Genomic DNA, 25,743 nt, shown 5'->3' with positions numbered 1-25,743 from the left:
TAATATTAGTAATAATTACATAATTAAATACAATAATAATACTTACTTGATATTGGTCGTTGTTTTGATAATGACACCAATTAGTAGCTGGAAACGAACTGAGTATTGAATTTAATGATCCATTGCAACCATAATCTTGTTGGGTTCTGCTAAGAGTAAATGGAGAAGACAAAGTGCTTGTAGGTGAAATGATAGTTGCTGTTGGTGCCATCTCTTATTAATTCTGAAAAGAAAAATTTAGTGTAATAGCAATAGTTATTGAATGATCACAAGGTTGATAATCTGAGCCTATATTAACAATTATTAGCAAGTGGTTTTCTTCTTCTTTTTTACGTGCCATCTCCGCGACGGAGGTTGGCAATCATCATGGCTATTATGATCTTAAATGCTGTCGCTCTGAATAGTTCGATTGATATGCATCCGTACCATTCCTTTAAGTTACGCAAACATGAGATTCTGCTCCTTCCTCACTTCTCTTGCCCTGGATTTTCCCTTGTATAATTAATTGAAGTATGTTATATCTTGGAATGCTTAAGATCCCGTGGACTAACCGGGTCACAAATGAGGAGGTCCTCAGAGGAATGAATAAGAACCGAGAGGTACTGATCACCATCAAATCTCGAAAGTTACAGTTCTTCGGACATATTATGCGAAATGAATCCAGATATGCTCTCTTCAAGCCATCGTGCAAGAAAAAATATTTGGAAAACGAGGTCCAGGAAGAAGAAGAACATCTTGGTTAAAGAACCTCAGAATCTGGTTCAATACAACATCTGTGCAGCTTTTCCGCGCTGCTGGTAATAAAGATTGCCATGATGATCACCAACATTCGTAACGGATAGGCGTATCAAGAAGAAGAAGAAATCTATTACAGACCACTTTTGAGATTTAACTTATCTGGTTAGGAGTTTGATTTTCTGAAATCAATCCCTGGATTCATTTCGACAGCCATGTTCCTCTATCTCTCTGCATATTTGAGAGATATAATCAGCTTTGTCTTTGAGGCACTGTTTTTTGATTTCTTTCGATAACGCTCTGTATTCATCTTTCGTTCCGTATCTAGTTTTATGTTCTTTTTTGCGTTGAATCACAGTCCACGTAATATCGGATATCGACGTTGAAACGACCCGTCGAAATATCTGCCTCACAGTCTTCATCGATTACCTTATCTTTAAGATAGACAGATCCAAGTGCTCCCAGGGTCACTATCTACTTGGTCTAAAGAAAGAGCTTCTAATTATTGTTGGAAGTCATTGATTTTTGATGGATTCAGAGACATGACTTTTTTATGGGTCTTTTTTTGTTCACGTCTTCTTCGTTCTTTTCTGGGTGATACCATATTACTAAAATCATTAAAGTTAGACTGATACGACTTACGTATTAACATAAATGCTCAGTAACTTTCTTCAGTAAATAAGAATTACAAAAAATGAATAAAATGTTAAAAAAATTCGGTTTTATTTTGATACTTTTTTCTTATTGCATATGGGTTCACGCCAAATCGACTTTATTCATCGATTTAGTGAGTTTATTATCAATATTTTTTGACGCCCTGTGTATTAAGGAAATCGTAAATAAAATATAGTTCTCGGTCTTCAAGGCCTGTCCAGCTTTATAAATAAATTCTAAGCAATATGAACGAAATACAAGAACAAGTCATAAAATGTTCACAACAGAATTATATATATAGCAAAATAATAGCAGCATGAGAATATTTCAATTAATTAAATTAAAAATGATTAGGAAATACAAACATATCGCGTTTTGCGCAGTCGTTTTATAACGATACTAAAGTTGTTAAAATATTTTTGGCCGTGGTCTTGTTTGCAAATTACAGAAACAGATTCATTATTGTAATTCACTTGATCTTGTTATAAATGAGACCAGCATCGCATTTTTGCCAATTATTGTCTTGAGTCAAAATACAATTATGTATAAATAGAGTAACACTCATACACTTTTTTTCTATTTACACAGCATGTAGCTGGAATTAATAATTTAAAAGACTAAAAACTTCAATTATAGAACAAGAATATTTTTATTAAAAGTCTATTTTTTTTTAAAAATTTATTTATTGCAATTTATAATTTACTGTTGTGAATTTATTAATTGTTAAGTCTTTAATTTATAATGTCTTGTTCTTATCTTAATTCATTAAAAAGCACAATGACTGATATTTATTTATTTTCACTAAACATACATAATTTATTAAAAAGCGAACGTAACATTTTATCGCGAGCGCGTCGTCCGAATTAACTGTCCCTTCCAAATAAAGTTCCGTTATTATATACCAGTGCCGTTATCTCGAAAAATCCAAAACCTTCGATGGCGAAACGGTAAAGGCAAACTGGATTTCCCTCGCATTGGTTCTGGAAGGTCGCTCAGGTAAATCGAGGCCTCTCGTAAACTGTAACATTGCCCCCCTCTCAAAAGATGGTTCCTCCTGGAACCTTGTTGGGACTAGAACTGGAACGGTATGCTGGTATCGGCAACTGGACCCTCTTTTACAACTTCCAGTTGTATAAAAATGACAAGGGACGGTTTTCTCTCCGCACCAGTAACTATGCGGATTGCAACAGACTAACACCCGGACTTCGGTGTCTTTAAAGATCTCCTCCACCATATTTCGGATAACTCTCCAATCTAATTGGCGGCACTCCAACTTTGGCATGGCTAACTTTTGCACGTCGGACTCTAGTACGTGCCCTCTCAATTGAAGTAAGGCTTCCCATACATCTCGGTAGGTAGGTTGGTCACGGGCAGTGTCTTTTGTTACCAGGTAGAAAAGGTAACGTGATGCATCTTGGAGTTTCAAGGTTTTACCGGGAGCTGGCACTTGGCATTGAAGTTCTGCAACTCGACCAAACTTCCTTCGAAAGACGGATGCCAACCCTGGTGCGTCTTTGATACTGGCCGGGATGGTAAGGGCCAGCGCGTAGTCATCGGGGAGCGCGAGTAGATCTTGCTTTTCTTCAGTGGTAACACCATGTCTCGCTTTACCGGTACCTCCATAGGCACCCATGAATTCCTCAAACGTGAGGTCAGACACATCTTGGACTTGGTTTACTTCCACTTCTTCATCTACGTCGTGGTCACCTTCGAAAGATGCCAACCGGTTATGGTGTACTATCATCGGCTTTCCCCTCGGAATCTTGCTTATTCGGTAGATGACATCGTTGATCTTCTCCATGATGAGGTATGGACCTTCCCAAAACTGCTGCAATTTGGGAGAACAACCTTTTCGCTTCTTGGGATTATACAGCCATACTTTGTCGTTCTTCTTAAAGCAACCCTTTTCGGCTTGTGTATCGTACCGTTTCTTCATTCGGTCGCTAGCGATCTGAAGGTGGGAACGGACCAACTCATGTACATCGTCCATTCTTCTTCGTAATTCGATCACATAATCTTCACCTGCTACATCTTCTCCAGGTCGACACCCAAATTCTAGATCACAAGGTAGTCGCATTTCGCGTCCGAATAGGACTCTGGCTGGTGTCTGGCCCGTTGATTCGTTAACAGCAGATCTGTAGGCCATTGTGAAGAACGGAAGGTATTGGTCCCAGTCTCGCTGATGATCGGACACCATCTTTGTCAAATACTTGCCAACTGTCCTATTCATTCGTTCTACCATACCATCCGATTGCGGATGATACGCGGTAGTTCTTGTTTTCTTCATGCCTAGTCTATCACATATTCCTTGGAATAGATCACTTTCGAAGTTCCTGCCTTGGTCACTATGGATCTCCAAAGGCACTCCAAATCGGCTGATATATTCTTGGATCAACTTATCTGCAACGGTGGCGGCCTTCTGGTCTGGAAGTGCGTAAATCTCGACCCACTTAGTGAAGTAATCCATTACTACCAACATGTACTTGCCCCCATTTTCACTTTCTGGAAATGGCCCTGCAATGTCCAAAGCTATTCTTTCAAACGGGCTTCCAACATTATATTGTCTCATAGGAGCTCTCCTTTTCCGGTGAGGCCCGTTACTCGTAGCACAAATAGTACATTTCTTACACCAGTCTTTTACGTCGTCGGAACTGTTCATCCAATAAAACCGTTCCCGAATTCGCTGAAGGGTTTTCCTTACACCAAAATGCCCTCCCGATGGACTGTCGTGTAACTGACGAAGTACTTCGGCTATTCTGCTCTTTGGGATCACCAACTGTCTTCTCTTCTCTGAACCGTCATCATTTTCCAGGACTCGTTTGAGCAAGCCATCTTCGATGATAAATGAGTCCCACTGGGCCCAATACGTCTTAACTACTGAGCATAGGTTTGATATTTCCTGCCAAGGTGGTCGACGGTTTTCCTCTTTCCATTTTCGGATTTTCTGTATAACTGGATCTCTCTCTTGTTCTTCCCTTATCTTAGTAGGCGTCCAGTCGTCGTTGACAATCGTCGTTCTTAGCACTGCTGCTTCTTTGGATTCCGTTTTGTTGCAGTGGGAACACTCTGCTGGGCATGGCCTTCTGGAAAGAGAATCAGCGTTTCTGTGGCTAACTCCGGCCCGGTGCTCAATCTTAAAATCGTATTCTTGGAGTCGTTCGATCCACCTGGCTATCTGACCCTCTGGATTCTTAAACTGCATCAACCACTTAAGGGCGGCATGGTCGGTTCGGATTAGAAACTTTCTGCCATAGAGGTATTGGTAGAAGTGCTCTACTGATTTAACTACTGCTAGAAGTTCTCTTCTCGTGACGCAATAATTCCGCTCAGGTTTTGAAAGGACTTTACTAAAATATCCGAGGACTCGTTCCTGTCCTCCTTGAATCTGAGACAGCACTCCTCCAATTCCCACGTTACTTGCATCCGTATCTAAGATGAACTCTCCTTCTGGCAGTGGATACCCCAAAATTGGTGCTGTTATTAAATGCTTTTTCAACGTTTCAAAGGCATTTTGGCAGTCTATATCCCAGCGGTATTCTCTTGCTTCCTCTGTAAGTCGCGTTAATGGCTTAGCGATATCTGCAAACTTCTTAATAAACCTCCGGTAGTAAGTACATAGTCCAAGAAAACTTCTCACTTGATGTTTGTCAGTTGGTTTTGGCCATTCCTTAATGGAATCGATTTTTCCCTTATCCACGGCCACTCCTTCTTTACTGACTATATGACCCAGATAATTGACTTTACCTTGAAATAGCTGGCACTTCTTGGGGTTTAGCATCAATCGGGCAGCTTTAAGTCGATTAAAAACGTTTTCTAAATTCCTCAAATGATCTTCGAATGTCTCCCCCAAGACGATTATGTCATCTAAATAAACCAGGCATGTTTTCCAAGATAACCCTCTCAACACATTTTCCATAAGCCTCTCAAATGTCGCAGGAGCATTACAAAGTCCAAATGGCATAACGTTGAATTGCCACAATCCAGATCCTGTGGTGAAGGCTGTCTTTTCTTTATCGACTGGGTCCATTTCTACCTGCCAGTATCCAGACTTCAAATCTAAAGTAGAAAACAATTTACTTCCAGCCAATGTGTCCAATGTGTCATCGATCCGAGGCAGAGGATAACTATCTTTCTTGGTAACGTTGTTCAGCAAACGGTAATCCACACAGAACCTCGTCGTTCCGTCTTTCTTCTTAACCAGGACCACCGGAGAGACCCATGGACTCGTAGAAGGTTCTATCACCCCGTCTTTCTTCATTTCCTGAACAATCGTTTCAGCTTCCTCTCTCTTCGCCTGTGGTAATCGTCGAGCTGTTTGACGAATTGGCTTAGCATTACCAGTATCAATTTTATGCTTAACAACGGTAGTTCTTCCCGTCTTTCCTCCTTTCGGTACGAAAATATCACGATACTGCCGAAGAAATTCCCTTAATTTCCTTTTCTCTATCTGATTTAGAGACTGTCCTGCAACTGCAACCATTTGGTCAAATTTGTCGTTGGAATTATCAGATGTTGTCGCCTGACGAATTATGGATGTCACAGGTACACAAGTTCCTACTTTTGTCTCTTTCTTTATGGTCACTGGGTAGTCGTTGACATTGATAAGTCTCACAGGAATTTCTTTAGCCGAAGTCACCAATTCCTTTCCAATTATGATTCCACGGCCAACCTCATCGTCGTGGTTCCAGGGCTCCATCATAACAGGTCTCCCTTCGTCCACAATTCCCCGTAGCCGCGCTACTATGATCGTTTCGCTTCTCGCAGGCACGACTGTATCTTCTGTAATGGCTGCTTGCACAGTGTTGTCATTATGTGGATGGAGAAATACCTCCTCGTTGCCAACTTTGATTACCTTATTCTTAAAATCCAATTGGAATCCATGCATATTCATTACGTCCATTCCTAATATAACATCCTCTTCGATGTCAGCAACTATGACAGTATGGACGAACTTTTCTGCTCCAATTCCCAATTGTACCTGGATTTCTCCATGAATGTTGGCATTTTCACCTGTAGCGGTCCGAAGTCGCAACCTCGTTGGTAACAGTTTCTTACGGCTGTTTATAACTGTTGGACGTATAATGGTTCTGGTCGCTCCGGTATCCACCAACAACGTATGTCTTTTACCATTTATTTCTCCATCTACATATACACTATCTTCACGACATTTCAAAGAAGCTATTAGTATGAGAGGGTCTTTGGAAAAGTTCCGGGTCGAAGCTGCTCCCCTAAAGCCGACTCGTTCTGGTTTTTCCGATGGTGAGTTTCTTGATTTTATGGTCTTCGTTTTCTTGCATGTCATGCTTTTTATCATATTAACGAGCTGGTCAAGTTTATCTTCATCTCCTTCCTCTTTTACAGTTCTAACTTTACTGTACCCGCCAGAGGCCTGCGTAGCTGACTCGTATTCGAGGGCGGCGGATAAGACATCAACCAGCGTCTTGTGACGAGCTAATCGTAGTGTTCTCTGCATTTCATGATCACGAAGACCATCAATAAACGTTTGAACGGCCAACTTTTCCATCATGTCTTCGGGAGCTGTTGGATAAGCATATCGTACTAATCTGGCAATATCTACCTCATATTCTTGAAGAGCCTCATCTTTCTTCTGTCTACGATTTTTAAGCTGCGACTGATATACATGCTCCAAATGTTCGTGGCCATATCGCATATTTAACCTCTTCTTCAGTTGTTCGAAATCATCGGTCTCCTCTACGGCTATGGTCTGAAGCACATCTAAGGCATCTCCTCGAAGAGCGATAGTCAGGTTTACCGCCTTTTCTTTTTCAGACCATCCATTTGCTCTTGCGGCTGATTCGAACTGTTTCATGTAGTTGTTCCATGACGATTTTCCATCGAAAGTTGGGACTTTAACATGAATAGAACCTCCACTTCCTTCAAATTTCGGCCGTGTCTCCAACTTACATTTCGTCTCGTCTTCTTTTATCTCCACTGTAATCGGATTGTTACCTCTCTCTGCTGTCCCTGTTTCCTCCATCTTCCTTTCCATCTCTTTCCATATCTTTTCTTCGAAGGCCAACATATCGGCAGCAACTTGGTTTTTTAACGAAGACATTCTATCGTCCAGGGCAGACATCTCAGAAGTGACTTTAGAGATTTCCGAAGAGATGTTAGCAGAGACTTTGCTTTCCAGCGAAGAAATCTCGTTAGAAACTTTGTCTTCCAACGAAGCGATGTCGCCGGAAACTTTGGCTACATCACCAGAAACCTTGGCTACATCAGAAGAAACTTTCGAAATATCGTCAGAAACTTTGTTCTCTAATGATGCGATGTCACCAGAAACTTTGGCTACATCAGAAGAAACTTTCGAAATCGACGAGAGGACAGCATCTTCAAATATATAAGTCTCTGGATCTAGTCCTTCTTCTAGCAAAGCGTTCTTTAGTCGTTGGACTAACTCAGCCTTTTTTCCGGTAGAAGCTAATTCTCTGTCTTCGAGATGTCTTCTTAAATTAGTCACTGTCAGCTCATAAATCGTAGCCATTTTCACAATTTATTTTATATTCACTTGTATTATTATTATAAGTCTAATTTATGTTCGATCCCACTTCTGACACCATTTGTTGTGAATTTATTAATTGTTAAGTCTTTAATTTATAATGTCTTGTTCTTATCTTAATTCATTAAAAAGCACAATGACTGATATTTATTTATTTTCACTAAACATACATAATTTATTAAAAAGCGAACGTAACATTTTATCGCGAGCGCGTCGTCCGAATTAACTGTCCCTTCCAAATAAAGTTCCGTTATTATATACCAGTGCCGTTATCTCGAAAAATCCAAAACCTTCGATGGCGAAACGGTAAAGGCAAACTGGATTTCCCTCGCATTGGTTCTGGAAGGTCGCTCAGGTAAATCGAGGCCTCTCGTAAACTGTAACATTACTTACATACTTACAATAAATACATAGTATAATTATTAGTAAATTGATGTAAGAGGAAAAGCCTGAATCAGGTACCATTAATACCTACCTTCGATGGCCAAATAATTTGACTTCCTCCACAAAGCCTCGCCATTTCTTTCTGTCATGTACATGACCTATCCAGGCTAATTTACGGGATCTACCAAATCCAGTGAGTGTTCGTATTTCCTTCTTCGTCTTCTTCTACTTCCTAAGCTCTTCCCTTATGAGGGTTAGTCTTTTTCGAAACCCATTCTTCGAAACTTCTCCTCCACTAACACTGTATTACTTTCTCTATTTCTCTCTCTTACACATCTCCTTTCTAGGAACTGTGTCATTGTTCGAACAAATTCTTTTTTTTTTTTTTTTTTTTTTTTTTTTTTTTTTTTTTTTTTTTTTTTTTATGGCCTTGGCATAGCCAATTGACCAGACTATTTTGTAATTTGTATTCACAGAACAACAATCAGAGTTTGAGTTAGTACTAAATGTGAGTTTTAATTTTTCTTTTTATTTTTATTTTATTTTTTTTATTTTTATTTTTATTATTTTTCTTTTTTTTTTATTATTTTTTTTTATTTTTTCTTTTTATTTTCTTATTTTTCTTTATATATATTTTTTATTTTGTTTTGGTCATCTTTTGTAATAATTTTGTTTTACATTTTTTTTTTTGTTTGTTTTTTTTTATATATTTTTTTTTTTATTTTTTTTATTTTTTTTTTTGGTATTAAAAGGTTTATTACATGATTGGAGTTCGCAAATTGCTTACAAGTTTCATCTTAATTCTATGGTTAGTAAATTATATTGTTTAAAGTTTATATTTACAATTTCTTATTAACTGATAAATACAATTATAGATTTCTACGTTTCCAGAGAAAATTAATTCATTTATGTGAAATGGGAAACAGACATTTAGTTTTCGTAAATTTTCATATAAACACGTAATATTTCCTTGTTGGTTTACACATTCTAACAGGATATGTGTTAAATCTCCATATTTACCACAAGTACAGTTTGGAGTGTCTACTAAATTCATTTTGCACATTCTTGAAGGTGTTAGAGCATGATTTGACCTTAGTCTATTAATAGTTTTAATAAAACTTCTGTTGGACTCTGAATGAAACCACCTTTTTTTAAGAAGTGTGGGTTGCCAATATTTAAATGATGACTGACTTTCGGATTCCGTATAATTGGCTTGCCATTTTAATTTGAGCCGATGTTTATTATATACATCTATATCTGATACCGGTAAAATATTGTTGTCTATGGTTTCTCCGCTTGATAATGCTTCTTTTGCCAGAGCATCTGCTATTATATTACCCATTATCCCAGAATGGCCTTTGATCCATGCGATAACAACTTCTCCTCCGAGCTTTGAAACCTCGTAGTACAATTTTAAAATCTCTATATCTAGATGAGTCAATTGCTTGGATTTATTTGTTATACCTAATCTTTCTACTGCACTTTTACTGTCTGTAAATATTACACAGTTCTTCATTTCGTTTGTCAAAGCGTGAGAAAGAGCAAACTTTAAACCCAGCATTTCGGATGTGTAGATGGTGGCTTCATCAGGTAACTTATATTTATGCTGTAGTCCAGAATTCTGTTGGTATATTGCGCAAGCAGTGTTATTTCCTTTTTTTGAACCATCAGTAAATATATAATAATAATTAGGCCATTTCTTCTGAATTTCTGCGTTAAACATGGGGCCTTGGACATCATTGAGAAATTCTGTCTTGATTTTTATTGAGAACAGTACATGAGGCTTTTCAGTATAAACTGGTGGAAGATGACCCTTATAAAGTACCTCTTTGAATTTAGACAGATTTCTATAGCTTACCGCCACGAGTGGAGATTTTTTCTTAAACCAATACCTTTTAGTCAAATCTAAAACAGCCAGATTGTGTATATCTTTAAGAAATACTTGGTCTCTGCTAATGGTACGAGCTATATATTTGTCGGTAAGATACTGCCTCCGTAAATTCAATGGCGGTTCAACAGCTTCAATTTCCATTACATTAATTGGTGTAGATTTCAGATACCCAAGGCACAAGCGTAGGCACTTATTTTTCTGTACCTCAATTTTTGTTAAATGGGTGTTCGATGCGTTTCCATACAAGTGGCAGCTATAATCGAAAACTGGTCGTATCATAGATCGATAAAACATTAAACTAATGTTGGGATCTGCACCCCAGTTTGTTTTACAGAAAGCTCTTAGGATATTCATAGCTTTTTCGGTTTTTTTAATGATATGATGAATATGGTCTTTCCACAAAAGTTTTCTGTCTAAATAAGTTCCCAGGTATTTGATACAGTTTTTAATTGGAAATTTGAATTGACCACAACTTATATATCCTTCTGGAATTCTATGTTTTCTAGAAAAGAAGCAGATTTCTGTTTTGGATTCTGATAATGTTAATCCATTTGATTGATAATATGCATGTATTGTTGATATAGCTGTTGTTAAATTATTTTTAGAAACATCGATTGATTTGTCTGATGAATAGAGTACCACATCATCTGCAAATTGTAGTATTTTTGTGTTAATAGGAACAATGACTTCTAAATCTATATTATATAAAATATATAAAAGTGGACTTAAAATACTTCCTTGCGGCAGGCCTATATTGGACAGTCGAGGAGAAAAAAATTTCTCATTGATTTTTAAGTAAATCAATCTCTCTGAGTACAAAGTTTTCAAAAAGGATGTTATACCTATAGGTATCCCGACTGACAATAACTTTTGTTCAAGGATATCCAAATTTATATTATCAAAAGCAGATGATACGTCCAGAAATGCAGCTGCAGTAGATGAGTTTTCCGTGAAATTGACTTGAACTGTTGTTACGAGAGCAGTTATGGCATCTTGCGTGGATTTAAACTTGCGAAAACCAAATTGGGAGTGTGGGAGAATGTCATTAAATTCTAACCAATGCTCTAATCTATTTTTAATTAGTCTTTCCAGGGTTTTAAGAAGACAAGAAGCTAGAGATATTGGGCGATATGAATTGTAATCGTCATCACGTTTGCCAGGTTTTCTTATAGGTATTATAATATACTCCTTCCAGCTTTCTGGAATTGGTGCTTGTTTCTGCCAAATATTATTTAGAATATGAAGTAGATGGATTTTATGTTCATTTGTCAGGTTAGAAATCATAGAATAAGATATATTGTCTTTACCAGGAGCAGTATTGTTATTTTGTTTGAGGACCCTTCTTAGTTCCCATAGATAGAACGGACGATCTAAGCAAAGGTTATCTCTAGAAACAGTGGCTATGGAGTTGGTAATATCATTCGGAACCCAATCTGGAGAAATTTTTTGGTAAAACTCTGTTATCCATGGTTCGTCCGGGTCAATAGGCAATTTATTGGATTGTTTGCGATTTTTGAAGCAGTTTACTTTCCTCCATACCTCCTTGATGGGAGTATTTTGATTCAAACTTTCACAATACTCCCTCCAGTTTTTCCTTTTCTTCTCCTTAAAGGTTTTCTTCGCTAATGCGTCCATCTTTTTGTATTCTATTAGGTTACTTATTGTGGGATTTTGCTTATATTTAATATAAGTTAATTTTCTGCGTCGGGCTGTTTCCTGGCACGTTTTGTCCCACCAAGGTTTTGGAATGTGATGTTTGTTGGTAATATTCGTGTATTGTGGTATTGCTGTATTGGCTGAGAAGTAGAAGTTTTCAATTAGATCACCATACGTCCTGGGTTGGTTTAGAGATGTAAAGAGTGATGAATACAAATTCCAATCTGCTTTGTTGAAATTCCAGATTTTGTGTAGTCTCTGGGTTTCTTTTCCCTTTGGGTGATAAATTGAAAAGATAATGGGTAGGTGGTTTGATCCATGGGGATCTTGTAGAACATTCCAATTCAGTAGCGCTATAATATCTTGAGTACATATTGTGAGGTCTATTGCAGATGCTCGTGAATGTGTGGTTAAAGGAACAAGGGTGGGTGAACCGTCATTTAAAAATACAAGGTTACACTGCTCGATAGCATCTAACAATGATTTTCCAGATGTGTCATCAACTTCACAGCCCCATGCGACATTGTGCGCGTTAAAGTCACCTCCCAAAATAAAGGGTTTTGGTATAATTTTAAAAAAGGATAGCCATTGCTGTGTTGTAGTTTTGTTTTTCGGTTCATTATATAGGGATACAAGATGAATGGTTTTATTTGTTGATGGTAGTTTAAAGGAAATACATGTGTATGTAATAGGAATATTTATGTTAAATCTAATTTCTTGACATTTAATATTTGTTTTCAATAAAATAGCTGACCCACCATATCCGTCTATACGATCTGTTCTAAAGCAATTAAAGTTTTTAAAGTTATAATACAAACCAGGCTTAAACCATGTCTCCGATAATAAGGCAATATGAATTTGATTTTGATGGAGTAAAAATTCTAAATTTACTTTATTTGAAACTGCCGAACGACAGTTCCATTGCAAAACATTTAATTTTGAGTTTAGGTCTGCGAATTTGATAACACATCTGGATTTACATGTTTACTAATTAGTTGGATGATTTCTGATTTAGAAACATTTAAATTATTTGTTTGTTGTAGAGAATTAACAATTTTCATAACCAATTCTAAAATTACATTAATTATACTAGGATCTAGGACCTCTGACTGTCGATCTGTGATAATTGTTTTTTTGTATTGAGGGCTACTTAATATTCCTCCCGAAGTACTGGGAACATTAACCTGAGAAATAATTTCTTTTCTGATCTGTTCAGATGGATCAGGAGTATTTGGCCTTGGCCTTTTATTAGATTTATCTTTTAATTCGTTTGAGTTACTGTTATAAAGCAAATGGGAAGCAAATTGTTTTCTAGAGGAGTTGACTTTTGGAATATTCTGAACAGAAGTAGAGGAAGAACTAGAATGTAAATAGGTAGAAGAGGTGGGTTGAACAAGTAAGTCAAATGGATGGCTCGTATTGCTTTTATTTAAAATATCTGCATAGGAAGTTTTGGGAACCTGTTTATTGGCATCAAAAAAGCTTATGTTGGAAAAACTCATAGCTTCCTTAATTAATTTTTGTCTCTTAAACTCTGGACACACTGATAAATTTGTTGTATAGTGATTTCCTTGGCAACTGAAACATTTTGGGATATAGTCATTTATTTGGCATTCTTTTGTATTATGTGACTCTTGGCATTTACCACATCTTGGGCGACCTTTACACTGACTACCTAAATGTCCATATCTGAGGCAATTAAAACATATTAAAACTTTTTGTGTATAGTGTTCAACCTCTTTAATAACTTTATTTATTGAAATATAACGCGGCAATATCTGGGATTTAAAGGAAACAATACACGATTTTGTGGGAACGTAAATTATTTTTTTTGAATCATTTTCAATTACTTCCTGTTTGCGTTTAATTCGCCGAACGTTTACAATTTCAACGAACAAATTCCAAGTATGAATTTTCTTTTAATTTCCAATATATTTTTCCTTTGCATTGCCAGGTCGATTTCCGGTAAGACAACGATACTTTGGCTCTATTTTAGGTTTCTTGTTTATATTTTTATGAAGTCTTGTTTTCTGGTATTTAATTTCCAAATTATTTTGTCTATCGATATCTTCCTGTAGGCTACATTGACCTCTTCCCTTTTTTGTTGCTCCTCTCCTGTAATTGTTCGAAGCTTTTTGGTATTTCATGTTATTTAATTTTCTATTTCAATTAGGCACGTGTTCGGTTCTTCCTATTTTAATTGCTTTCTTGGCATCTACTTGCATTCCCAAATTTTTTTTCAGCAGATCTGTCACTGCTTTTTTAAAGGATTCATCAGTTTTACAAGACAGACCTTGAATAACTATATTATTTTCTTTACAAGATTTATCCACACTTTCCAGTCTGCTTTCCACACTGACTATCGAATATATATTTGTTCGTTTTCTTTTTTGAGTATTTTATTTTCTCTTAGTTCTTGTATTTCTCGGTTGTAATCTTGAAACTTCTGCCGTATTTCTTGCATCTCCATTTCAATAGCCTCTACATGTTTTAGGTCTGATTTTATTTCTTTTAGTGCCGTAGAGTTGGGTGACTTGAAATTGTTGGGGTGAATTGAAATTGTTGGGGTGACTTGACACAGCAGGCAATTATTTTTGAAGTGCTATAGCGTAAGTGCTCAAAGGTCAATTACTGGGTCTATTAAAAGCAACATTAGTAGAACTAGGGGCAAAAAATGCTGATAACATAAAACCGGGTTCAAAGCAATAGCACTTATTCCTCTCTACCGAGCTGTTTTAAAACGAATCTCTTCTTAAGTTAGTCCTGTTGGGAAAATTGCCACCGTGTTGAGTGATATGTTTGAAACAAGATATGTAGAATCAACTATGTCCGGCAGATGGAAGAAACTAAATGTTGCTCCAGGGAAGAGTATCCGTGTTAAAGATATAGAAGCAAAAAACCAGACGAGACAACGGTGGCAGTACGATTATCTAATCAAAAGAGAAGTGGACATCCATCCAATGGAATTTGGTACCGGATTTATTGTAAGTAGCAAGCTCAAACATAGTGTAATTGATTTCAAAGCTATTAATCATAGGATATGTCGAATAAGACTTAAAGGGAAGTTCGCTAATATTAGCATTATTAACATTCACGCTCCAACGGGAGAAAAAGAGGATGATGAAAAAGACATGTTCTATGAGGCACTAGACCGAGACTTTAATGTCAAATTAGGAAAAGAAAATACATTTTCGCCCATTATCGGAAAAGAGAGCCTACACGTAGAATCTAATGATAATAGTCTCAGAATGATAAACTTGCGATGTCTAAGAACATGGTAATAGCTGGGACACGATTTCCTCATAAAGATATACATAAGGGAACTTGGAAATCTCCTGATAATGAAACGATTAACCAAATAGATCATATAATCATCGATGCAAGACACTGCTCTAACTTATTAGATGTTAGGTCTTTCAGAGAAGCAAACATAGATAGTGATCACTATTTAGTTAAAGCATGATTTAAAGAAAGAATATAAAATTTAAAAAAGGAGATCGGGAAAGGAGAGAAAAAATCGACATTAATAAACTAAAAGATCCCGACATTGCAAATGTATACAGACAGCAAATAGAAGAGCAAATAAGGACAGAAAACTTAGAAGAAGAAGAAGACATTAACCAACTACGGGCAAATATACGAGATATTGTGTTACAGAAATCGGTTGAAATATTGGGCAAAACCAAGTCAGAAAAAGAAATCATTGGTTTGATCATGAGTGCGAAATGGCCACAAATAGAAAGAATGCAGCATATCAAAAAACCATTGACGCAGGTTGTACGCGGAGAAAAAAAGAAGAGTATAGACGTCTTAGATGAGAGGAAAAATGTATCCATCAACGTAAGGAGAGGGAATACTAATAAGAGGAATTTTTTTTAATTCTTAAATTTTTAAGTTATTGTTCAGCTAACAACTGCTCATAAATTAATCTCTTGAACTTGACACTAGACAGATTTTTAATATTATAGAACAAACTGTTAATATCGCAAGCAGTTGAATACGAAAATGAACGTCTAAAAAAGCATGTTGTATGCTTAGGTAAAGTGAGGGTATTCTTGTGTCTAAGATTAAGATTATGAACATCAGTCCTATAAGTTATTCGATTGTACAGGTATGGTGGAACTGACTCTTGAATGATTTTATGGTAAAAACATAAAGCATGAAGTTTCCGACGATTTTTCATATTTAGCCATTTGACTACGGTGGAAACATGACTTATACTTTGAAATTTCCTGATGCCAAAAATCAAACGCAAACAAGAATTTTGCAATTTCTGTATTCTCCATGAATCAAATTCAGTGAGACACGCATTGTAAAGCACGTCACAATAATTTAATTTTGATAATACCAGAGCATTACATAATAATGACTTTGTGGCCCTACTTAATAAATTACGGCTTGGATACAGTAATTTTAAAACGACGTAAGCTCTTTGTAAACAAATACTTACATGATATGTAAACCTTAAACCTTCGTCGAACCAAATCCCTGGGCTTTTAATCCTTTTGCTAAAAATTAAATTTTCATTTCCTAAGATAATTCGATTGGCATAATTCTCTAAAAATATTTTCCTACGGAGATTCCTCCCAAAAATGATACCCCGAGTTTTTGATGTATTCAATTTTAAACAATGATTTTGAGAAAAAATCTGCAGATGAAGAATGTCATGATTTATTGCATTTACTGCTTGATCGGTATATATTGACAATTAGATGTATATATAGAGAATAAAATTGGACTTAATATAGGTTCTTGAGGCACACCAGTATTGAGATCTAGAAATGAAGAAATATTTTGATTAAGTTTTACTCCTTGGCATCTATTAGAAATATAGGATTTCATTAGATCAACTGCTCTCGCTCGTAGACCAATATATTTTAAAATAGAAAATAACAAATTATGGTTAATTGTATCAAAAGCTTTTGAGTAGTCTAGAATAATTAGAATTAATATTTTGTTTTGGTCATAGCCTCTAAAAATATCATCTGTAATATTTAATAAAGCAGAAAGACAGCTATATCTGGACCTAAAACCGGACTGCATCGTAGGGATTATGTTGTTATTTTTTAAATGCGTTTGTAACTGAGTATCGATTACATTTTCCAAAATTTTAGATAATGTAGGCAGTACACTTACTGGTCTTAATTCATTCATGCTTTCTGTAATTTTAGTCTTAGGTAAAGGAATAACATGTGAACGTTTCCATTTAGTGGGAAAAATTGAATTTGTTAACCAAAAGTTAATGATATGTGTGATATACGATAGAAGAAAGGGAATACAGAGTTGCAGCGTTAATATGTTAATACCATTATCACCAATAGCTTTACTTTTAATATTATTAATACTATGTAAAATATTAATTTCAGATACTGGTTTAAAGGTAAGAGAAGAACTGAGGGAATACTTAAAGTTATTTTCATAGAATATTTGTGTACCAATATCTCCTTTCATGTTTGGTATGACTTCAATAAAGTGTTTATTTATCTCATTTGCATTCCATACGTTTTTAATTTCGAAGTTATTTTTAGTTTTGCAATTATTTACCAAATATTTTAAATTATTCCACATATCTTTAGAAGGTTGGTCATGTATGTTTTTAAAATATGATTTTTTCTCCCTTAAAGTCATGGCTGTTACTAAGTTACGCAATACTTTGTAGTCATTCCATTGATTTATATTTTTAGAAATTTTGTAAGCAGTAAGTGCTTTACCCCCATCTAACATTAATTGCCTGATGGTATTAGTTAACCATGGAGCATATTTCTTTGAGATTCTAAAAGTCTGATATGGAACATGTATGTCAAGTGAAGTAATGATATTATTAGAGAGAAAAATCGACTTTACTGTCTATATCTGGCAATTCATATATTATTCTCCTTGGTATAGATTCCAGATCTGATTTAAATTGACTGTAATTTTTGAAATTCCGAGTAGTAATAAATTTATTAATAATAGTCTAAGACAGGGGGACGCTCTTGCGTGTCTCCTCTTGCTTTGGAAAGGGCAATCAGACAATTAAATATTAGAATGAATGGAACTATTTTTAATAGATAGACGCAAATTCTCGCATTCGCTGATGTAGTTATAGTGGGCAGAAGTATGAGAGACATAGTGCAGTGTTATACAATGCTTGCGAATGCGGTAAGTGAATTAGAACTTGTGGCAAACGAGGAAAAAACCAAATATATGTTGGTTTCTAAAAACCCCCGAAATATCCAACAGAGAATACAATTTAACAACTATACCTTTGAGCAAGTCAAAGAATTAACATATCTTGGATCGCTAGTAAACGCAAAAAACACGACAAGCGACGAAATAAAAAGACGCATAGCAATAGCAAAAAGAACTGTTCACAGTCCCCTAGAAATATTTAAAAAATAAAAGTATAAAACGTGCAGTAAAGCTCTATATACAAGACCTTAATAAGACCGGTTTTGATATATGTGGCTGAAACGTGGACCTTATCTCAAAATGATGAAATACTCCTTGATATTTTTGACAGAAAAATTCTTAGAAAGATTTTTGGAGCCGTAAATGAAAATGGGCTATGACGTCGAAGATACAGCTTTGAACTATATCAGTTATTCACCGATCCAGATATTGTGAAATTCGTTAAAGCGCAAAGACTTAGATGGGCTGGAGACATTGCTAGGATGTCAGAAGGAGATGGATTGATGATGTAGAAGAAGAGCTACAGGTTCTAAGGACCAGAAGATGGAATGAAGTTGCCAGGAAGTGAAGTTGAAACACATTTTCATCTGATCTTCGTCTACTACTCTTCTGAGTTCGACTGCATTTTGAAATATTTCGAAATTTTTATATAAACGGTCCTTTTTAAATTATGCCTCATACATATACCATATAGTGTTATATATACACCATAGGCGCCTCATAAATATACCATTTATGGCATACAGTTACACAATTTAATGACCAATGACTCAACAAAGGTGTAATAAAGAAAATCAGTACCTTTTACATTTTAATTTAAACAACTATTTCGCTTTAAACATTATTTTCTGGCGAATTAACTGGCGACAACAAAAAGGATTTCGAATTAGTTTGCAGACATATGTGGCTTTTATGAGATATTTCCTGTTTCTAAAACAATTACTGCAATGCGTATCGTTATTGCTCTCTTTGAAATTTGAACGCCAAAAACTAGTAATTATTGTGAGTTGTTTTTATGCTAATTTATTGGCAATATAATTGACAGGAGAACACATGCATTTTAACCTCAACGAAACAAGAAATATAAGTGTACAGTATACAAAAGTTACGAAATTATGATTTCCTATAAAATCAGTCATAAATATACGTCTTTGGACAGATGTCTCTGATTTTTTTGCATTTTTTATTTTGATCATCTTGAATTAATATTATATGTTATGCCTGGGGCCCGTTTCACAAAATTACACATTTGTCAGCTACAATGAAATTCTTACAAGCTTGGCAAAATATCTCGTTATTAGTGTTTCACGAATGCACAAGTATTCACTTGTAACAACTATAGTTTATTTTTATGAACGAGAGAGCAATTAGCATAATTTTAACTGGTAGCTCCGACCACTCCATGGGCGTTCTCAAGATTAATTGAAAAATTACTTTGAATAATTGTAAAAAATAAATGAATTATTTCAGTGTTATAAAGTGTTATCTGTATGTAAACAAAAGTGACCTCTTTTATCACACACTATATTAGAACTGACTGGCCTACATTAAAAAGGGTTTTAAAAAATTCACATTTTTTTTTAATTTTTAAAAATTACAAAAGAGAAAAAGAGTTTTTAAAACCGTCTAAGGTATGTTAAATAGATGAATAAAAATATTAATATAAAACTTACAGCTACTTGTTACAAATCCAAATCAGATTCAGAAGATGAACTTTCAGAACCAAGATTTATAATAACTGGCTCGATCATTTTATCAGTAATATTGTCCAGCTTCCACATTTTTTCCTCTTCTTTAATAGTGTGATTTACTGCTTTTTCCCAGTTTTCAGGTTTTACATTATTTACGGCCTCCAAAAACAACTGTTTAACATCATGAATTTTAAAAGTGGTATTTTTTCTTGAAACTTCACTCTTTATCTGTGCCCATACCAGTTCAATCGGGTTTAATTCACAATGATATGGTGGGGATCTAAGTACTGTCATTCCACGATTTTTGGCAATTTCATCAATTTCGTATTTTTTAAATTTTTCTTTATGAAGGGCACACAACGAATAAAGTTCCTTTCTTATAGATCCGGGATGGTACGTAATATTTTTTGAACTCAGCCAATTCTGCAAGTCTTTTTTTTTAACCACTTGGTTGTGGGCAGTCCTTCTATAAGTCTGGAGTGATAACTTGCATTATCCATTACTATTACACAGTTCTTAGGAAGAAGATCTATCATTTGTTCGAACCATTCTTGAAAGACATCAGCGTTCATGTCTTCATGGTAGTCACCGGTACGAGTTGATTCAAAAGTTAATAAACCACCGTCAACAAAACCGTCTGAACTGCCAATGTGTACTATTATCAGCCTGCGTCCCTTTCCAGATGGTGGGTTTAAACCAGTAGATAAGTTATTTACAAAAGCGTGCCTTTGACTTGTAACAGTTTCATCCTGCCAAAATTTACTTGGTGTATGACCCTCGTTGATCCATGTTTCATCAAGATAAAATATTTTTCTTTTTTGGTTTCTCATTTCCTTTATGGTTCTTAGAAAATGTCTTCTCCATATGACAATATCGCTTCTTTCTAATAAAATAGACTTTCTGGGATTCTTTTTCCAGCGGAAGCCTATTTCTTTTAAAAGTTTCCATAACGTACTTCGACTCATTTCTGGGTAATCCTTATCATCTCGAACTGAGACAAGAACTTTATCCAATGTTGGAAATTCTTGTCTAAAGAAGAATTCATGCACTTTCCGTCGAAGTCCTTCTTTAAAATGATATTCTATTTGAAATTTTGGTTTCCTTGGAGCATTACGTGGCATTTGAAAACTACCACATTTCTCTTCTTTAATAACTCTGTAAATCGTAGATTTCCCAACACCAAGTGTACTGCTAACTAACTCAACGGTCTCATCAACACTTTCACATAAACGTTTGTCTGTAAATGATTTAAAACAATTAAATATTAATGTTTTTTCATTAACTGTTAGAGGACCAATTTTTCGGCGTTTACACGGCACTTCCAAATTTTCCATAACACTAGTATACACAATAAACTGCACCTTGCAACTGAAGTACCTACTTTTAGTGAACTGTTAAGAATTTTGAATACGCCACTTGGACCTTCCTATATACAAAATGGAAAAACCCACTATCACATTTTCTGTGGAATAAGTTTAGAAGGTAATTATCTAGTCAATTACTGTCGTAGATTCCTGGAATTAAAGAATTAAATGTTTGATTGTTGAAACCCTTACTTCGTGGAATGCTCTCATTTCAGATAAAATAAAAGGTTTTATTTTATCTAAAGAATTAAACTTTATTTTGCAAATAGGCAAAGAATTAAACTTTATTTTGCAAATAGATAAAATAAAACGTTTTATTTTATCTAAAGAATTAAACTTTATTTTGCAAATAGGTAGGTACTTAATAAACTTTTATTGGTTATATATAACCAATAAAATAAACATCTTACATTTCTTGCAAATTCATTAGTACCTGTTAACCTCCATCACTCCGACACTGGCAACCTTATTTAGGGATTAGTAACTCTCACAACTATTGTATTCTATTCTGCTCCAACCTTTATACCTGGTGGTCATACTCAATTTAAAATTGTTTTCCTATATACTTCTGTAAACTTGTTGACAAATATCTGTTTTTCATTGAGTCACCCGTATCAACAGTTTAGGGATTTGCATACATAATTTATTGTTTTATTACTCTCTCATACATAAAAATACACTATAGTGAATTTTACAATTTTACAAGTAAATTACTTGTAAGCTACCAATTTACTTGTTCAACAGAAGAATAACTTACAAGTTTGTAGTTGACAGTTGTAGTGAACTAAACATTTTCTACCTAACTTTGAAGGTAGGTAGTTAGTTTGACAAGTGTAATAAGTATAGGAAAAATGTTGTCTAGTAGCAGCTCTTCGTCAGAAAATGAAAATGAAAGTAATGGTATTTGTTCAAAGAAGAAGGAGGAGAATATTCAGACCAAGAATTAATAGTGATTTTCCATCAATTTACGAGTTTAATGAACGTTTTCGGATGACTTCTATACAAATGGAACAACTTCGTATAGACAATGCACCTGTCTTAGCGCATCCAACGAATCGCTCTTATGCACTGGCAACAAAAATGCAATTGTGTATAGCATTACACTGGTTAGGTAGTGGAGGACAATATCACGTCATATCAGATACTCATGGGGTCAGCAAAGCAAGTGTCAGTAGATGTGTAAAAAAAGTGTTACATGCAATTAACCAAATAAAATTTCATCAAGTTGTTGCTTGGCCGGCAAATATTTTAAATACGACTGCAGAATTCTTTGCAGTAGCAGGATTTCCCCAAGTTATAGGTTGTATTGATGGGACGCTTATTAAAATAGATGCTCCAACTGAAAACGAACCTGCTTTTGTTGATCGTAATGGAAATCAACTCTATTAATTGTATGATTGTTTGTGGACCAGACTTGAAAATCTATTATGTTAGTGCAAATTGGCCGGGAAGTGTTCATGATGCGAGAGTACTGAGAAATAGCACCCTTTTTCAGAGAATGGAAGCTGGTTGGCATCCAATTCCAAATAGAATAATTCTAGGTGACTCTGGATACCCTCTATTAGATTGGCTTATGACCCCAATTGAGGTGAATGTGGACGAGGCTGTGGCTACCTACAACAGAGTACATAAGAAAACACGGCGTTTAGTCGAAAATGCTCTAGGCGTATTAAAGGAGAAATTTCCTTGTCTTAACTACTTTCGTTTGAGTCCAGTATATGCAGCCAATGTTTTGAAATGCTGCACACCGCTCTATAACATTACTCGGGAGAGAATGAATATAAACCGACAAATGGATAATGAAGAAATGGAAGACGATAACGAAATAGCCGGACAACCAGCTCCTTTGAATGCAAGACAAAGACAACAGGAGTTGATAAATTATTTTAGAAATAGAAACTAGTTCCAGTGTAACTTTAAAACAATAAAGAATATAAAATAAATAAATATAGAATAATACACAATATTTACTTTTTATTTAAACGAAAAAATAATTTCCAAAACATTTAACAAATACTTAGCATAATAATGAATTAAAAATCAAAGAAGTAATTGCTATGAACAAAACGTTTTTCTTATAATTAATTAAAAAATCAAATATAACAATAACATAACTTCTCAAACAAATGTCAAATATTCCACGCTTTCACTGGTAGAGGACTCTTCTACATTTATGAGGTAGGTTACAGCAGAATCGAACGATGCAGTGAATTTTGAAGTGTTCACATGTAGTTCCCGTTCTAGTTTTAAAATCTCTAATGTTTTTAGATAACTTTCTTTTGCAAGGATTTCAATTTGGTGTTGTAATTTTTTCTTCTTTAAATCGATTAGTGCTTCGCCAATTGGGTCATTTTCCTTAGATATTTTCGACTTGTTCCTTTTTGCACAAGATGCCGTAGGTACACTGCTGCTCCCAGTAGAAATAAACACATTAGTGTTTTTAATTTTGTTTGTTGCACCGTGATCTTGCAAATGGTTTGAATTTTCTATTTCTTGTTCAACGTTCTCAGGATCTTGCTCCCAAGTTTCGGAAATGCCGAGACTACACAGAATTGGATTATCGGGCCCAAGAATGTCGAGAACTACATTGTCCATTTCTGTAAATTTAGAATCTGTGCCTCCACCTGAACCAGTTTTCCTCCTGTTATCAACTTTCTTCTGCAATACGAAAAAAAGTATCAGATACGCTTACACTTTGGCAAATTAAACACTAACACTTACCATTGTTGTTTTCTTTAAATTTTGCCAAAATACATCACGGCTGTAAGTCTACAATCCTTATTTGGAGGCACAAGCCTTAAACTGGTGGATTTTTGGTGCACAGTTTTCGAACATTCTATTTTGTCTTTTTTTGTTCGTATTTGTCGTTTGTATTTGTCGGAAAAGCTGCCGAGAAGAATTGCTTTCTTATCTCTAATCTCTTTTAAAATCATAATTTTAGTACCATTTAAGACGCTTTTCGACATTGTCACAGAATTATAAATAACGACTGACGTTTAACTAGTAAATTGTCAACAAAACTATTTTAAGGTTATGTTTATTTACAAACTTGTAATTAAAATGCGTGAAGTACACTTGTAGCTGACAAAGGCTATAGCGGGATAAGATGGTCAAAATTGCACCATGCTCGATTCAGTTTTCGGTCTGGCCATTCGAAAGGACATAATTAAAAACTTACTCAGTTAAATTTTCAAGTCACTAGGTGCCTCTGGGGGTTCGCTATGGGAAAAAATGTATTTAAAAAAAAAATTTTTTTTTAGACGCTCTATTGCTGCAAAAATCTGAAAAAAATCTTGAAGGCGTATTTTAATAATACAAAACTGCCTGATTTTTTTCAGATTTTTAGCTTGAAAATTGAGCCCAGGAAAAATATTTGAAACTTTCAGTGATATTTTAGGTTATGTCGGAAATTTTTGGCCAACTTTAAAATAATGTTCTTTTATGGGTTTTTTCCCGTTCTTTCGAATGGCATAGATATTATTATCATTTTCAACGTGGAAAATGCCTAAAAATCGAAAAAACTGCTTTTTTGGCACTTTTCTGAAGTTTTTGACTCATAACCTCAACAACATACACATAAATTAATGATAATTCATATTTTTATATGTATTCTTATCTTTACAATCGAAATAAGCTATTAAAACTATTATTTTTCCCTACAGCATGCTCCAAAAACCAAAAAACCCCGTTTTCTCCATGTTTTTACTACATAACCTCAAAAGATTCCGAAAAATGAATCGTGAATTAGAACGCACTTCAAAAAGGTGTGGAATTTTAAGCTAGCGAATATATCTCTATACGTGATATTATATCACAATGTACATACATTTATACACAGACGCATATCTACATAGTTCCATGACTTTTGAGATCCTTGTTATATACATTCATAAGCTCGTACCACGCTCGTCCATGCCTTACTCTTCCGCTTAGATACAAGAGCGATATACCCATGCTTATATCATTATTCTTTTATTTTCTATTTTATATTTACTTAACAGTTTTGGCGTTCATGTCTTAGCCCTACATCCCGCATATCCAGGGAGCCTGATTGTAACAGAAAACATGGCGTTGATAGTTGCGCCGCACGGTAGTTGACATTACGCGGCGCAACTACCAACGCCATGTATATCTGTTATAATCGGGCTCTCATTATATATCGCTCTTAGTGCGTTTGCGTGTGTAGGGCCATATCCTCTGTATCGCTCTTAGTCAGTTTGCGTGTTAGGGCCTTTATCTTTTCGGCGGGGCTTTTTCTCAAATGTTCAATGGCTCTCTGTTTTTGTGTTTATTTTGAATTGATTTTGAATTTGACAGCAGAATTGTGTCGTGTCTAAAATAACAGGCAACAATAACCAGTATTATTGTTAAATTAAGAACTGGATCATCAAATAATTTTATTTCATCAGTTTTCGGGATAGATAATGAGATCAAAGTATCTGATTTTTGCGGGTCTGTAATCAATTCATTCGAAAGAGATGTATTGCCACAATATTTTGGAGTAAAAAGTCTCGTGAGAGAAGACTTAATCCGTAACCATACTTCTGTTTATGCCATAAAGTTAATTTGACGGATGATCAGTTCACATTAATTTTCGATGGAGCTTATTTAGCTCACCAAAAAAGCAGAAATAATTGGTATCAAAGAAAATCATATTCGGGACAGAAGAAAAAACCG

At 35.2% G+C, this 25,743-nt stretch overlaps 1 protein-coding gene across 1 annotated transcript in view; it reads right to left on the bottom strand.

Moving 5' to 3' along the window:
- The window catches only part of LOC140447281 (zinc finger CCHC domain-containing protein 24-like), a 66,978-nt gene that overhangs the window by 26,663 nt on the left and 14,572 nt on the right, over window positions 1–25,743 (bottom strand). Inside the window, exon 2 of the mRNA XM_072539855.1 lies at window positions 47–223. Within this exon, the coding sequence (XP_072395956.1) occupies window positions 47–211 (165 nt within the window). The 5' untranslated portion in view covers window positions 212–223. The remainder of the gene's footprint in view (window positions 1–46; window positions 224–25,743) is intronic.

The sequence above is a fragment of the Diabrotica undecimpunctata genome, chromosome 8 (genome assembly GCF_040954645.1).
Source record: "Diabrotica undecimpunctata isolate CICGRU chromosome 8, icDiaUnde3, whole genome shotgun sequence".
Lineage (NCBI taxonomy): Eukaryota > Metazoa > Arthropoda > Insecta > Coleoptera > Chrysomelidae > Diabrotica > Diabrotica undecimpunctata.
This window is presented reverse-complemented; position numbering and strand designations above follow the sequence as displayed.